General features: G+C 58.6%; 1 protein-coding gene across 42 annotated transcripts; it reads right to left on the bottom strand.

The window, feature by feature from the left end:
• Nucleotides 1–12369, bottom strand: CELF3 (CUGBP Elav-like family member 3). Of its 42 annotated transcripts, none has more exons than XM_047083738.1 (14): nt 12282–12369; nt 11109–11261; nt 9823–9905; nt 4600–4658; nt 4045–4190; nt 3823–3902; nt 2802–2945; nt 2500–2641; nt 2068–2217; nt 1591–1657; nt 1255–1321; nt 1185–1203; nt 854–937; nt 1–128 (listed from the first exon to the last, which is right to left on the bottom strand). In XM_047083738.1, exons 1-14 carry the CDS (start codon nt 12292–12294, stop codon nt 1–3), a joined length of 1335 nt encoding a protein of 444 aa, XP_046939694.1. In that variant the 5' UTR covers nt 12295–12369. The 42 variants fall into 42 exon arrangements, with proteins under 42 accessions (XP_046939694.1, XP_046939685.1, XP_046939696.1 ...); XM_047083729.1 differs by having other exon boundaries at nt 794–937; nt 1255–1316; nt 1592–1657; XM_047083740.1 differs by having other exon boundaries at nt 1255–1316; nt 1592–1657.
• Nucleotides 12370–13767: the final 1398 nt, after the last annotated feature.

The raw sequence follows: 13767 nt of genomic DNA, 5'->3' as shown, positions 1-13767 counted from the left end.
TCAGTAGGGCCTGTTGGCATCCTTAGGCCGCTTTAGCTGGACTTTGAGGCGCTTCATGCCAATCTGGAAACCGTTCATGGCCTGGATGGCAGCCTGAGCGCTGGCCGGATTGTCGAAACTCACAAAGCCTGAGGTGAGAGGGGCATAAGGCCCGGCCCAAGCTCGCCTCACTCGCCTGTGCTTAGGGCCAGAACGTGCTCTTTGGTTCCCGGGCACCACCCTACTTCCTCCAGGGATCCTGGATGCCTGGAGAGCTGCCTGGCACATGGTAGGCATTTGATGGGTAGCTGCTGATCTATGGGTTGAGTGAATGAATGCAGTCCAGCCAGTCACATGCACTAGGACAGTCTTTCTGGCACTCTTTGAAGGGCAGCCCCTGCCTTAGCCTGGATAACTCTGAACCTGCCTTTTGCAAACACCCCTTCTGGCCCTACGTGACCCCTCAAGCAAGGAGGACAAAGCCCTTTCTCCCCTGAAGCAACTTTTCAAAGACTCGAAGGCAAAAAACTCCACTTGCTGAGCCTCTTCCAGACCTCACGGAGCATGAACGTGACCAGTGCTCAAGGAGAAAGGGCGAAGCTGTGGCATTTGGAGGACGGGCTGAGCCCGGACAGCAGCTGGTATGGGATGTCGCGGGCATAAGGAATGGTTCTTTCCAACTCTGGGACAATCTGGGTTTCAAAGTTTGGGCCCACTGCGACCCTAAATGCCTTCCAATGTCTCAGACCTTGTCCTCGTCTGGAGTGTGGCCAACACATGCCATATTTCGGGTTTGGGATCGTCCTATTCTTACCAAAACACTTGCTCTGGTTGGTGGCCCGGTCAACAAAGACTTTGGCTGAGATGACATGGCCAAAGGGGACAAACATCTGGAGGATCTCTGAGTCCGTGAACTCCTGGGGCAGGTGGTAGATGAAGATGTTGCAGCCGTCAGGGCCTAGGTGGCAGCAGCAGAGACAGAGGAAGAGCTCGGTGACTGGCCCCAGGGAAAGCAGGTCCTGAAGGACCCTCCAGTCCCAGCCCCCTGCGTACGTGTGGTGCCAGACACCTCATCCCCACTAGCTTTCTTCCCACACGAGGGGACAGAGCCAGGCTTGGAGCAGGCGACAGGGAGTCCCCAGCCCAGACAAGGGCACTTTCCATCCCTGAAGGCTGGCAGCCGGGGGGACCCGCCCAGGCCGCACCTTCCCTTTGCTGCTGCTGCTGCTGCTGCTGTTGCTGCTGCTGCTGGGGAGGAGGGGGGGGCTGCTGGGCGACCAGGGCAGGAGGCTGTGGGAACGCAGGCGCAACCAGGCTGTAGGCTGCTGGGTAGGCTGCTGGGGTAGGAAAACAGACAGAGCTAATGGGGGTCCCGGGATCCCCCTGGCCTCCAGCGCGCTCTGGCCACCCCATCTCCCTCCCCGATAACCCAGGCCAGTGAGGTTGACAGCGCCGAGAGGAGGCAGGAAAAGGGCTGCCTGTGACTCTGGGTGCCCTGCCCCTAAAGGTGGGACCCATGGTCAGGAAACCTGAAGGGGTAGCTGGCAGGGCGCCTCAAAGCCCAGCCCCCATCCTGCTTGGTCCCTCCTGTCAGGGGCCAGGGGCTCCTCACCTGTGTAGTGCTGCATCCCCGCGTAGGCCTGCTGCAGGGGGTCCACGGGGGCCGCGGGGCTCTGGGCTGGGGAGGGTGGCACCCACTGTGAGGGTGGGGCGGGGTGCAGAGCACGGGGGGGGGGGGCGGGGGGGGAGACGGCCGGAGGGGCAGGATGGCAGCGGGTGGGTGGGGGGGACGCCGGAGGGGGGGGGACAGCAGGGGGGGATGGCCACGCAGGCCCCGGGCGTGACAGGACAGCGCGCCAACACACAGAGCCTAGAGTCTGTGACTGGCTGTGCAACTCTGGCCGAAGCCTCAGCTTCTCTGGCTGGCGATAGGAGGGAGCATCCCGGCCCAGGGAGGACAGAGCAGGAGAAAGCACCCTCTAACCCCGAGGCCTGGGGCCGGAAGGTGTGTCACAGCTGTCTGCCGGCAGGGGGAGTGGTGGCTTGGATGGTTGCTGGGGAGAGGGGTGGGCAGGCGGAGACCCCCACCTGGGTAGGGGTGAACCCCGTTGGGATACAGAGCATCGGGGGCAGGCTGCCCGGTGGGCTGGGTGGGCACCGGGCTGTAGCCGTTGACACCCAGGGCGGCAGGGATCGCAGAGACGGGCGTGGCGGCCATGGCAGGAGGGGTGCTGGTTCCTGGGGGAGGAGGGAGCGACACAGCAGAGCAGAGACGCAGACACACACACACACACACACACACACACACACATGCAGAGAACCAGTCAGCAAGTCTGAGGGCAGAAGGGAGGAAGCAGGCTGCTCTCAGCCCCGAAGTCCCTTCCAGACCCTATCCATGGCCTCCCCTCGAGGAGTGCCCTGTGTCCCACCCCCCACTGCCCCCCACACCATGTGGTAGTTCATCCAACTCATCCCATCATCCCATTCACACCAGCCCAGCCTGCCTTGCCCGGGCCTTACCTGAGGATGGGGTGATGGGGGTGGCGATGAGGCCATTGGCATTGATGGCAGCCATGTGCTGCATCTGCACGGCAGCCATGGTGGCCATGGGGCTGAGGTAGGCACTGTGAGCCGCTACCAGGGCTGCCTGCTGCTGCATCAGCTGGGGGGTGGGGAAGAGAGGACAGCGGGGCTGGGTCCCCTGTGCCTGGCCCGGCTCCCCTCCCAACCCTGGGCCTTGACACGGGGAGGATGGGGGTGGGTCCCGGAGGCCAGGAGGAGCTGGGGACAGGCTGTGCCCAGCACCAGGGGTCAGTGCTCACGGCCTGGGTGTAGGCGCTGTAGGCTCCAAACTGCAGGGCGATGGGGCTGAACATGCCCAGCTGGGTGGCCACCTGCTGCATTCGGCGGAGACCTCGCTCCTTCTCTGTGTCAGCAAACTTCACCACCAGGCTGGACGAGGCACCCTGGGCGTGGGCCGCATGTGTGGTCAGAGGGACAGGGTTGGGGTCTTTCCTTCCCAGAGCCCTCAGGACCCAGCCTCAGTTCCGCCCATGAAGGCTTGGCCTCTTTGGGAGAGCAGCCATCACTGTGCCTCCGGCAAAGGCGGAGATTTTAATCCCACTCTCCCCCTGTGCCAAGGTGTGCCAGACACTAGAAAAAGTTGAGGAACTTGAAGGCATGTGCTTGAAAAGGGAAAGGCTGACTAGAATCCAAAGGGCATCCCTGGCCTCTACCTGAGGCATCTGGGCCAGAAGTTATCCCCAGGATGGATCAACCACAGCAAATGTTTAATCTCAGGCTGGTCGTGCCTGTAGCTGCCGCAGCCCCCCACCGTGACTCCTACCCCCGCACCCCAGTCCTCGTGGTGTGCTCGGAGGATGAAGCCTCACATTTTAATACCACCCTGCACTAAATAAAAACCCAGCCCAAGAACATTTGCAAGAACTGTTGTAGAATCTCAGAATCTGGAATGCAGTGCTCTCCCCAGTGTTGCATCGTCTGGACCAAGTTCCTGCTAAAGCCTTGCCCTGCCTCTGCCGAGGAAGCTTCGGAGCCAGCTAGTTCCATTTGAGATGTGTGCTCTGCTGGAGAGCCCTCCACAGGTGCCTTGGGTTGACCCTCTGCTAATGTGCAGAGGGCACGTGGGGCCTCTAAGCAAGTGTTCAGATGCCCAGCCGGTGGGGATGAGGGTACGGGAAGGTGGGAGAAGAGACGGGAGATGGAGAGGCGGAGCAGTGGAGGAGGCCAGAGAGGATGGCAAGGCTAGGAGGTAAGGGACAGGGCTAGGAGTCACAGTGGGAAGATGCCATCTGAAATGTGAATGTAAGTGGGGGTGCTCACTGGCAGGGTCCGGCTGCTGTGAAGGGTGTTGATGGCTGCCTGGGCCTCAGCGTGGGTCTGGAACTTCACAAAGGCGCAGCCTACAGGATTCAAGAGCAATGAGGAAAAGGGTGAGTGCCCACCCTCACGGGTCCCCACCATCCCCGTTGCCCCGGGGGAGTCGATGGGGGAGGGGCAGGAAGGCCAGAGGGCCCAGTTGGGGAAGGGGTAGCGACTGGGTACCTTTGCTGGTGCCATCTGGCCCCCGGAGCACAGTGCACTCGTCTATGGTCCCAAAAGGCTCGAACATCTTTCTGACGTCCTCATCTGTCTGCTGCTTCCCTAGCATCCCCACAAAGAGCTTCCGGTCTTCTGAGGGGTAGGGCACAGGAGGAGGGGCATGTTCAGGGCCTCCTGGCTACTTCCGCTCAGGACAGGTAGACATCCTGCCCTTTCATGAACTTCAGCAACTCCCTGGAGCTGCAGAGGCTCCCCTAACCATGGGACTAATGCTTCTAGTGTGTGACACTGGTGATGTCTGGGGCAATGGGGCCCAGTTCCACTGAGCGCTCAGCCCGGTTCTGAAGGACTTGTACTTTTCCCCAGGCTTCGGTTTTGGCATCTCGACAGTGGGCTGGATCACATCCCCTCCGGCCACACTGCCTCCAGTCCCCACCGTGACTGGGAACCCTTTGGAATTCTCAGATTTTCTTCCTCCAGAGAGGCTGTCCCTCAGCTTCTCCAAGCCCCGGGGCCTGCAGGTTGGCGGGGAACGACTGAATCCAAAGTCTAAAGGTCCAGAACCTACCTCCTCGGCTCTCGCTGTCGGCTGGCTTGACCTGGATCGGCCTGTTCATCTAAAAGGGGAGAAGAGAAAGCAACTGCTGGGGACCCGCTCGGAGCTCCCCCCCACACCCTCAAGAGCCCTCCCCAGGCCGGGACCTGCAGAGAGGCTAGAGGGAGTAAACCCCAGGCCCTAAATTGCTGATGGGAAGAAAGGGATGGGCCTAATCTTGTTTAGGATTAGGACCTGAGCGGATTAGAGGCAGTGGAAGGCGAGGATGTAGAGGAGGCTGCTCCTGGGGCTGGCTCCAGGCTCCGGCGAGGCCTCAGGTGACACGGCCAGGGATAAGTGATGCTCTCTTTGGGGGGAGAATGGAACTGCCCATAGGACCTGGGTTCAGAGTCAGAGCCCAACCAAAGGGCTATTCGGCAAGAGCTGCCTCGATTTTACAAAGTAGGAGCCACAGAGGCCACTCCATCAAGCAGCCCCAAAGAAGACAAGACCAAGGGACACCCCACAGATGCCCCGACTTCCTTCTGACCCCTAGAGGTGTGTCTGCCTCTCTTTCTGCCCCCCTACACCCCTTGACCCCAGGGGGAAGGCACTCGGGCAGCACAAAGGGAGCAGATGCCCAGTCTCCGTGGCAACGGGAGAATGCGCGCCATGGCAACCGCCCACTCAGCCTGATTTATCCCTCCCGTCGCCCTGGCGACCGTGGTGACGTCATCACTTCTGCTGCTCCACACACCCGGAGAAGGAGCGTGTGTGTGGGGGGGTGGGAACAGGGTGTGCTGGGGGTGGAAGATTCAGTGGGGGCTGGGAGGTGGGGGAGGGGCCAGGACAAGCTTCCTGATCTGTGTGCCCAGCAGGCTCTGCTGGGCCACACTGTCCCTTCCCCTGCCTTCCTCCTCTAGATCAAATCCTTGGTGTCTCCCGGCTGAGAGGGCTCTGAAGGAGGAACCGCTGTCCCGTGCTTGTGTGAGACCCTCCCTGTACTCTGAAGTCCTCCAGAGCTCTGCCTTCTCACTCCCTTTGTTCAGTCTCCCGTGGAAATGCAGACACCCCCCAGTTCCACTCTCCATGTTCTTGTCTGGTGAGAAGACTTAGCAATGAGTCCTGCAGGTTGACTTCCTTAACTAGGGTGGGAAGCACCTTTGTAACTGGAGGGAGGGGAAGGACTCAGTGTTTCACGTCTGAAAATACTTTGCTATTGCGGACTAGGACCATCGGGGCCACACCTGGTCACCCCACCCCGCTCATCGGATGGTGGGGCAGTCCTAGCTCCAGCGACCAAAAATAAATATTAACAAAAGAAACCATTTATCTACATTCTCGGGGGGCTACAGGTATCTGCAGGAAAGGCACTGGTCTGGGGCTCAGGACTGGCCCCACCACTCACTAGCTGGGTGACCTTGGATAAGTCACTTTTCTCCTCAAGGCCTCAATTTCCTCATCTAAAACAGTGGGGGCAGATCCGGTGGTGGTGAGTCAGGTTCCCCTCAGCTCTAGTGTTCTAGCCTTTTGGAGATCTTGTGTGCCTCACACAAAGAAGGGCAGGATTGATCATTGCCTCCTGCCCCTTCTCATCCTGGACCCTCTTCCCCAGCATCAGGTCATCCCAGACAGCCTGACTGGACTCTGCTGGTGAGGTATCCCCAGCCCTGGATCCAATCTAAGTCCCATCTCAGCTGACACTCCTGCCCTGCCCTACCCCCATGTATAGATCTGAGAGCAGCTGGTTGGGGGAGGTGGGTCACAGTCCCCCAAATCCTCCAGCCAATCTGCCCCCAGCTTTATCCTCCAGCAATCTGGGATTATCCCATCGAGAGACTCAATCTCTTCAGGAGTGTGTGTGTGTGTGTGTGTGTGTGTGTATGTGTGTGCGCGCGCACACGTGTGACAGAGAGGTGTGTGGGGGGGTGTCAGATGCTCAGGGTTCTCAGTCATGTACCCTCCCCCTCGCTGTGCTCCTCAGCACCAGCCACCCCCCTACAGAAGAGGTTGAATCCTAACCAGGGTGCTTTCACAGCATCAGGGAATTCTTTCCTTGACACTAACCCCTTCCCAAAAGCCCCTGAGGATTTGCTGTTCCAGTTGGGGGGAGGGGGGCTGAGACCCAGAGAGAAAGGATGCCATTCCCTTGCTGCACAGGCTCCCAGGCACGAAAATAGCACCTCAATAAATATCAGCTGATATAGATTCACACAAAGACACACGCAAGCGCACAGGCCACAGCACAGACCACACTGAATGGAAGGGTCCCCTCACTCCCTCACAGGCAGCTGCCCCATGCCCAGCCTCTCCTTCTTGGCCTGGCACTTCCTGTGGGAAGCTCGCTCTTTGTTAGCTCAGCTCGGGCACACCTGCCCCCTCCCTTGAGTCCAGCTGGGCCCTGTTTACCTGGCAACCGGGAGCAGGGCGCCTCTCTTCCCTAGCCACCGCCAGCCAGGTGATAAGCCCTCCCAAGAGCCTCCCAAAGAAGAAGAAGCTATTTATACTCCAAGTATCACTCAGGCCCCCCACCAGCTTGGTCACTCATAAGACCCTCATCCTCATCCCCAGTAGCAAAGACCCCACTTCCAGGAAGAGCTCATTATTTCCAGCAAATCTGATTCTCCCGAGGGCAAGGCCTGCTGCTCTACCATCCCTGGCTCCAGACTTCCTTCCTCCAAGTGTCCAGGACTGCACACGGGTCCTCTCCATGGGGGCAGAGTCCACTGGCCCCACAATGAGCTGACAGTGAGGGCCCATGTCTCCAGAGTGGGATTTGGGCCCAAGGAAAGGGGGCAGGGCAGGCTAGGCAGGAAGAGTCCCTCCCCAGGAGGCCACACCCTACTGGCAGGAGGAATCCAGGGGCTTCTGGCAGAGCCCCTCCTGGGAATACTCAGGAGAGAGAAAAGGAAATGGGGCTTGACAGCCACAGACCCAGCCTCCAGATTCTTCCTCTTTGCAGCTTAAGCGTCACCCTAATATGGTGGCACCTTCCAGATTCTGGGGTGACAAAGATGAGGAGAAAGGAGAGAGAGCTAAATGCTCCCAGTAAAAGAGAGCCTGTACTGGGGCGCCTGGCTGGCTCAGTCAGTGGGGCACGCAACTCTTGATCTCGGGGTTGTGAGTTCGAGCCCTGCGCTGGGTGTAGAGATTACTTAAAAATAAAATCTCTTAAAAAAAAAAAACAAAACAGAAAGAGCCCATATTAGGAGGGTGTAGAGGTTAGACAGCAGGAAGAACTTCCCACAGAGCTGGCACACTATACACACTTGCGTGCACACACATGCACAAACAACACTGCCAGGACGGCAGGTGGCAGAGAAAAGACCTGGGGGGGTACAAAGGGGTAGGCAGAGCCTGGTCACAGACATCTGTTCCCCTAGACTGCCCTGATCTGCTCCCCCCAACCCCCAGAATGCGGGGCCCTATAGAGGACGGAATCCCCCATTTCCTATTAGATAAGGCTCTGTCAGGACAACCTGGATTCTGTCCCCTGAGGCAAGGGCCAAAGCGGAGGCCTCAGTGTCACCTGAGAGCTCACGCAGGGGCAGGGCTAGACAATCATTAACCAGTCGCTCTTCTCCCTTACCTCCCACCCTGGGCCTATTTTTTCTGGAAGGGGAGGTGGCGCCTTTCTACACCCTGGGCAGCTGGAGCCCTGCCTGAGCACACAGGCAGCTGGAGGGGGCAGACCCATGACAGGTGCCCCGGCTGGCACAGAAGGCCCTGGGGGCTTATGTCCACCCCCAGGCCATCCCTGTCACCAAGTCTGCACTCTAGGCTCCCTTCTTCTCTCTGCCTTCTCCCTGGCCCCTTCTGGTTCCCGTGGTGGGGGGCTCCGAGAGCAAGACAACAGAAAGAGCCGGAGACACGGTGATAGAGATGAAAACTACTGATCTGTCAGGGTGTCCACAGAGAAAAGGAAGGAAAGGAAAGTTGAGATGTGACGTGATGGAAACCAGGCTGCCCGGGGACGTGTGTACCTACACCCACACACCCAGCCTGGCAGGGCGCACGCACGTGCATGCACACCCACACCTGTGGGCTCCCTGGATCCCAAGCCTTCTCACACACTCGCCCAGGTCCTTGATTCCATGGGCAATGGCTGTCCTGGCTGCCTGGCCACCAGCTAGGATGAGGCGGTGGGCTGAAAGCCGGCTTGGCTTCGAGATTTGCTCTCCTGTGCATTCAAGGGTTGAGGGCCACGGGGAGGGGGTGGGGCACAGACCTACTGAAGGTTTGAAGTTGGGAGTGGTTGAAGCAGTTCTAACTTTCCTGGATGCCCCCACCCTCTTTGCCCATCTGTCTATTTCCCTCCCAGGAAGAGATGGGGAATCAGCCTTTTTCTCCATTTCCCACATGGGGGAAGGGGCAGAGGCTGTGACACGTGTGTCTCCAGCACCCAGGTTGTGCTCAGCAAATGTTTGCGGAGGGTAGGGGTGGGGTTAGCTCTCAGTACTACATCCTGAGCTCACAGGGCAGAAGACAGCGGAAGCGGACAGACAGCAGCATGGAATGGTACATCCTTCCCCCCCCAGGCGCATGACTGGGGACAGCCCAAGATTCTCCATCCCTGCCAGCCCAGGCCTGGGGCAATCTGCAAGCCTGTCTCAGAAGAAGAGAAAAAGAGCTCTGACCTTGCAGGAGAGAGGCAATGGCGGAGGGCAGGCACCCCTGCTACCCTGGGCACACTTTGGGCATCGTCCGCAATGAGGCCTGCCCCTGCCCCTGCTTGACCCCCAGCCCGGGGCCCACCGGGGCCCTACTCCACTCTGATGCCCGAGGCTCTTCCTAGGAGACATGGGGGAGTCTGCTAGAGTTCAGAAGCCAGCACAGACAAAGATGGAAGTCCAGCAGGCACCAGCTGCCCCTGCAGAGCCACAAGAGTGCCTGGGTGCCTCCTGCTCATTTTGTTGCACACTTGGTGATCAAAGTCTATCCCCATGCTTCCCAACCAGCTGAATTCTCTCTCTAAGTGTTGCCCCAAGAGCAGGTTGGGAAGTGGGGACAGGGCTGCATCTCCTCCTTACAAAGGTCACATTTGCTCTGCTAATTGCTGTCTGTCTTCTCTCCAGGTAGAAAAATGCATGCATCTTCAGCAATAAAGAGGGGTGTTAGAAGGAGAGGGGTGCTTCCTGGTGTTGAGAGGAAGCAGAAAATGAGCTCCATGTCTCAGGAAGGTGGTGAGCCCCCTGTCCCTTCTAGGGCCCTTCTCAGACCCCTGGCCCTGAAAATACGGGACTCACCCCTGGAAGCGTCTTCTGTTCGTGCAGGGCGCTCTGGGCCTTCAGGGCTGAATCGCGGGCACAGTATGTCAGGAAGGCACATCCTGAGGAGGGGCAGGGGCAAAGAGACCGGGTGGGGGTGAGTCCCTGGTCTCCTCTCCCTAAAAGTCTCCCCGCACCGTGAGACTAAGGACTGGGAGGCTTGTCTCTTCTTTCCACCTTCTGCCTGCGGGAGTGGGGACCTGTCTGAGGGCCCAGACATTTCGCCCCAGGGAGTCTCGGGGCAGAGCCCCAGAGCCTGGGAGGTTTATATGGTGGTGATATCCAGAGAGGGGGCTTGGTGTTGGGGTAGAAGGAGCATGTGCTGGCCAGACAAGTGCGCAATGTGTTCCTCTCTTCCTTACAGCTGGCCTATTTTCCCCTTCTCCTTCGCCTCCACCTCCCTCCATCTTGGTCCCTATCACCCCTCTCCTCTCCATTTTCCCAATTCCTCATCTCTCTCCAACTCTGAGGGAGGCAGGTGGAGGGTGGAGAGTGAGATAGAGGAGAAGAAAAGGGGAGAACAGTTCCCTACAAGTCTCTAGGCCGGTGGAGGGGGAGACAGCGGCCCCCACCCCCACCACAACCCCCAGTGCCTGGAGCTCTCCAAGTCCTGACCGGGGCCTGACCCTGCTTAGTGAGAGTGCACAGCCCTGGACAGGCCAGAGGAGTGCCTCTTGGCCCAGCGCTCTTAACTTCCTGCCCCCATACTTCCCAGATCTGTACCAGTCTCTGTCCATCATACCCTGCTTCTCAGGTCCCTCTCTTGGGTCCTGGAGCTGCCCTGCCCAGTCCCTGTCCACTCTTACTACGTTGACCCCCACCCCAATAATGTCTGAGGTCACTAACATTCGCAGCCGCGTGTGCACACATACACGCAGACACACACACACACACACACACACGCGCGCGCGCACCTGCTGGGTTCCTTATTTCCCAAACCAGATCTCTTGGTCCTTCATCCTTCTTTGAGTTCATCCACACCACCACCACCACCACCACCACCCCTCCACCCCCCATCTCTAGGATCCACATCTCTGCATCCCCCTCCACAACTCTTCCCCCAAAGAGGCCCTCCTCGGGCCTGCATCTGAGTCCCTGCTCACCCTGGCTGTTCTTTTCCAGCCCTTCCATCGACTCCTTAGCCCCTGAACTCTTTCCTTCCACATTCGTCTTTTCCAGCCACTCAGGCCCTCCAGGCTGACTTCCCCTCCTCCTAGCCTCCCCTCCCACCCCTGACACCTCTCCAGCCTGGCCTGACCCCTCACCCTTGTGCAGCCCGGTGTACTTGTCCTTGATGACAGTCAGCTCGAAGATCCGACCGAACTGTTCGAAGATGGGCTTCAGGTCCTTTTCCTCCAGATGCCTCGGGATCTGCCCCACAAACAGCTTGATGGCATCCGGCTCCTTCATTGGGGCGGCCCAGGAGAAGGGGCCGAAGGGATCAGGGAGAGGCCCAAAGGCCAAGGGGAGCTGCCCAGCAAGGAGGCAAGTGGTGGGGGCCGGGGCCCAGCCGGAGCTGGCTTTCCCTTTGGCCCCCAACCACAGTGCTGAGCAGAGGGGCAGGTCTTCACACAAAGGAGGCCCAGGGAGTTGAGGGCTAGGGGTCAGGGGTCTAGGCAGACACTGTCATGCCACCAGGGGGCATAGCCCAGACAAATGACCTCCCTCCCAGAGATCTGGCAGATATCCCAGGATGAGGGTCAGTGTGCTCAGGACCTGGAGGATCAGGGTGGTATCAGGGGCGCTGGGGACTGGGGGCTAAGAGCTGGAGGGGGGAAAGGGCCTGCGGAGGGTGATGGAGAAGGAGGCTTAGGGGGGAGGGGCCTGGTAGGTTGCCAGCAGCTTCAGGGGTGGGGGCACTCCTGATGTGGGGCAGGTGGAGCTCTCGTTGGCTTTCCCGGGAGGACACCTCCCCTGTGGCTGATCCTTCTGCTGGGTCCGAAGATCCCTGATGCCAGATGCTGGATCTCTGATGGCGGCAGGGCTCCGGGGGTCCCTTTTGCCCTGCCGCCCCCCTTCAGCTCCTCCCCTCTGCCCCCCTCCCACCCCCACCCTGGTCCCCGGGCCTGGGCTGCTGCCGGCTGCTCCCGCTGCTGGGGCTGCCTGCTTTCCCGGTCACCTGGGTCCCGGAGCTCTGCTCTCCGGCCGCGCTCTCCTCAACAAAAACCTCCCCCCTCCACACCCCCCTCCCCACTCCCACCTCCTTTCCCCTGACATCAGTGATGTCAGTCTCAGGGGTGGAATACAAATTCTCTACCCTGGAGAGGGACGCACAATCCAGACAAGAGCCACGCCCTCTTTCTATCTCCTTCCTCTCTGACTCCCTTCCCGCCCCCAGAAGAGCAGCTGGTCCTGTTGATAATAACCCTTCCCCCATCTTACTCCCCAATCACGAGTTGGGCAAGACACTAAGATGGAGAATTTATAGAGGAGCCCTAAGGTGGGGTCCATTGTTCCGGGGGCTGGAGCTGTCCCCGGTGCTGGAGGCGAAGACCCAGGAGAGGGGCGCAGTGGGGAGGAGGAGAGGGAAGCCGGCATCTGGGGATACCGAGTGTGGGGATCCAAGGAAAGAATCCAGGGAACCGAAAATGGCTTGGGAACAGTTGGGCAGGTTGGGGGTGGGGGGAGGAGGGAGGTGTAGATGGGGCGGGAAGCAGGTCTCAGAGCCTGAAGGAAAGGGCAGAAGGGCACCCAGAGAGGAAAGATGGAAGGGGGGGGTGGGGAAGGGGAGAGCCAGGATGAAATGAGCGCAAAGAGAGAGCTGTGCAATTTCCAGAAAAGGATCCAAGAAAAACTATGTCTTGCTGGCATTTGCCAACGCCCCCTTCTCTCCCTCTTGGTGGTTTGTGTGTTTAAGTGCGTGGGCAGGGAGGCGGCAGTGGTGACCACTTGGAGAGCTATTGCTTGGAAGCTCCTTGAAGACCAGGACACTGTTTAATTCAGTATTTTACTGTTTGGTGTCTAGCACAGTGTGTGGCTCATACCTAGTTGCTTAACAGTTATTTCTCAAGTAAACAGTTGATGCAAAGCACCTCTGGTAAGAGGAGATTCCTGATTCCTTTAGGGGGAAGAACCACAGCTGGCAAGCTCCCCTGTAGGGCCAAAGAAACCCAATTTCTCCTCCCTTTGCCTCCTTCTCCCAGTTAGGTTCCTTGAGTGGGACTCTCAAAGTGAGTCTGGTAGCAAAAACGGGCGGGGGCAGCACACTTGTGGGCCATTACTCTCTTAACAACTATTCTATGGGTGATCTGTTTGCCCCATAATCTCCAGGGAGCTTAACCTCTCCATGCACTGGGGTCACTCATAGCACCACTAGGTGCAGGGAGTACCTGCTGACATGGACTCTTCTGGACAGGGCAGCCCTTGCCTGCAACTCTTGTGCAACACCCTGTCTCCCGTCATTCCCTTCTTCACCCCAGAGTGTGGCTGATGTCCCCACAATGGCACTGATGTCTCTGAAATATGTCCCGACTCAGTCCCAGCAGCCTCCATTATTCAGCTACCACAGCAGGCAGGCTTCTCCTCTGGACAGGAAGTAATAGTAATAGCCAGTGCTTAGATGACACTTATGGTGTCCCGGGCATTGTTCCAAGTGCTCTATATTTACTAATTTGTTTAAATCTCAGCATGGCCCTATGAGAAAACTTCTACCATTATCTCCAAATAAAGATGAGGGAACCGAGGCACTGAGAGATAAAATGGCTTACCCAATGTTGTACAGCTAGAAAGAGAGCTCAGTGAGGGTGGAGCCCAGGCGGTCTGGCTCCTCAGTCCTGAGTTTAACCTCCATATCAAATGCTCCCTGTGGGAGTGGGGACAGTGGTTAAACCTGGCCTTTCTTCCTCTGGTCTTCATTTCAGCCCTGTGTGAGAAATGGCCTTCTTTCTACTGCTTGATTCTCTGTTGACCACCTCTCATTCTTCC

This window comes from Lynx rufus, unplaced genomic scaffold (genome assembly GCF_022079265.1).
Source record: "Lynx rufus isolate CCGP_SWC_20201006 ecotype Redwood Valley unplaced genomic scaffold, mLynRuf1.p SCAF_2, whole genome shotgun sequence".
NCBI lineage: Eukaryota > Metazoa > Chordata > Mammalia > Carnivora > Felidae > Lynx > Lynx rufus.
The sequence above is the reverse complement of the archived record's forward strand: the minus strand, read 5'-3'. Positions and strand labels throughout refer to the sequence as shown.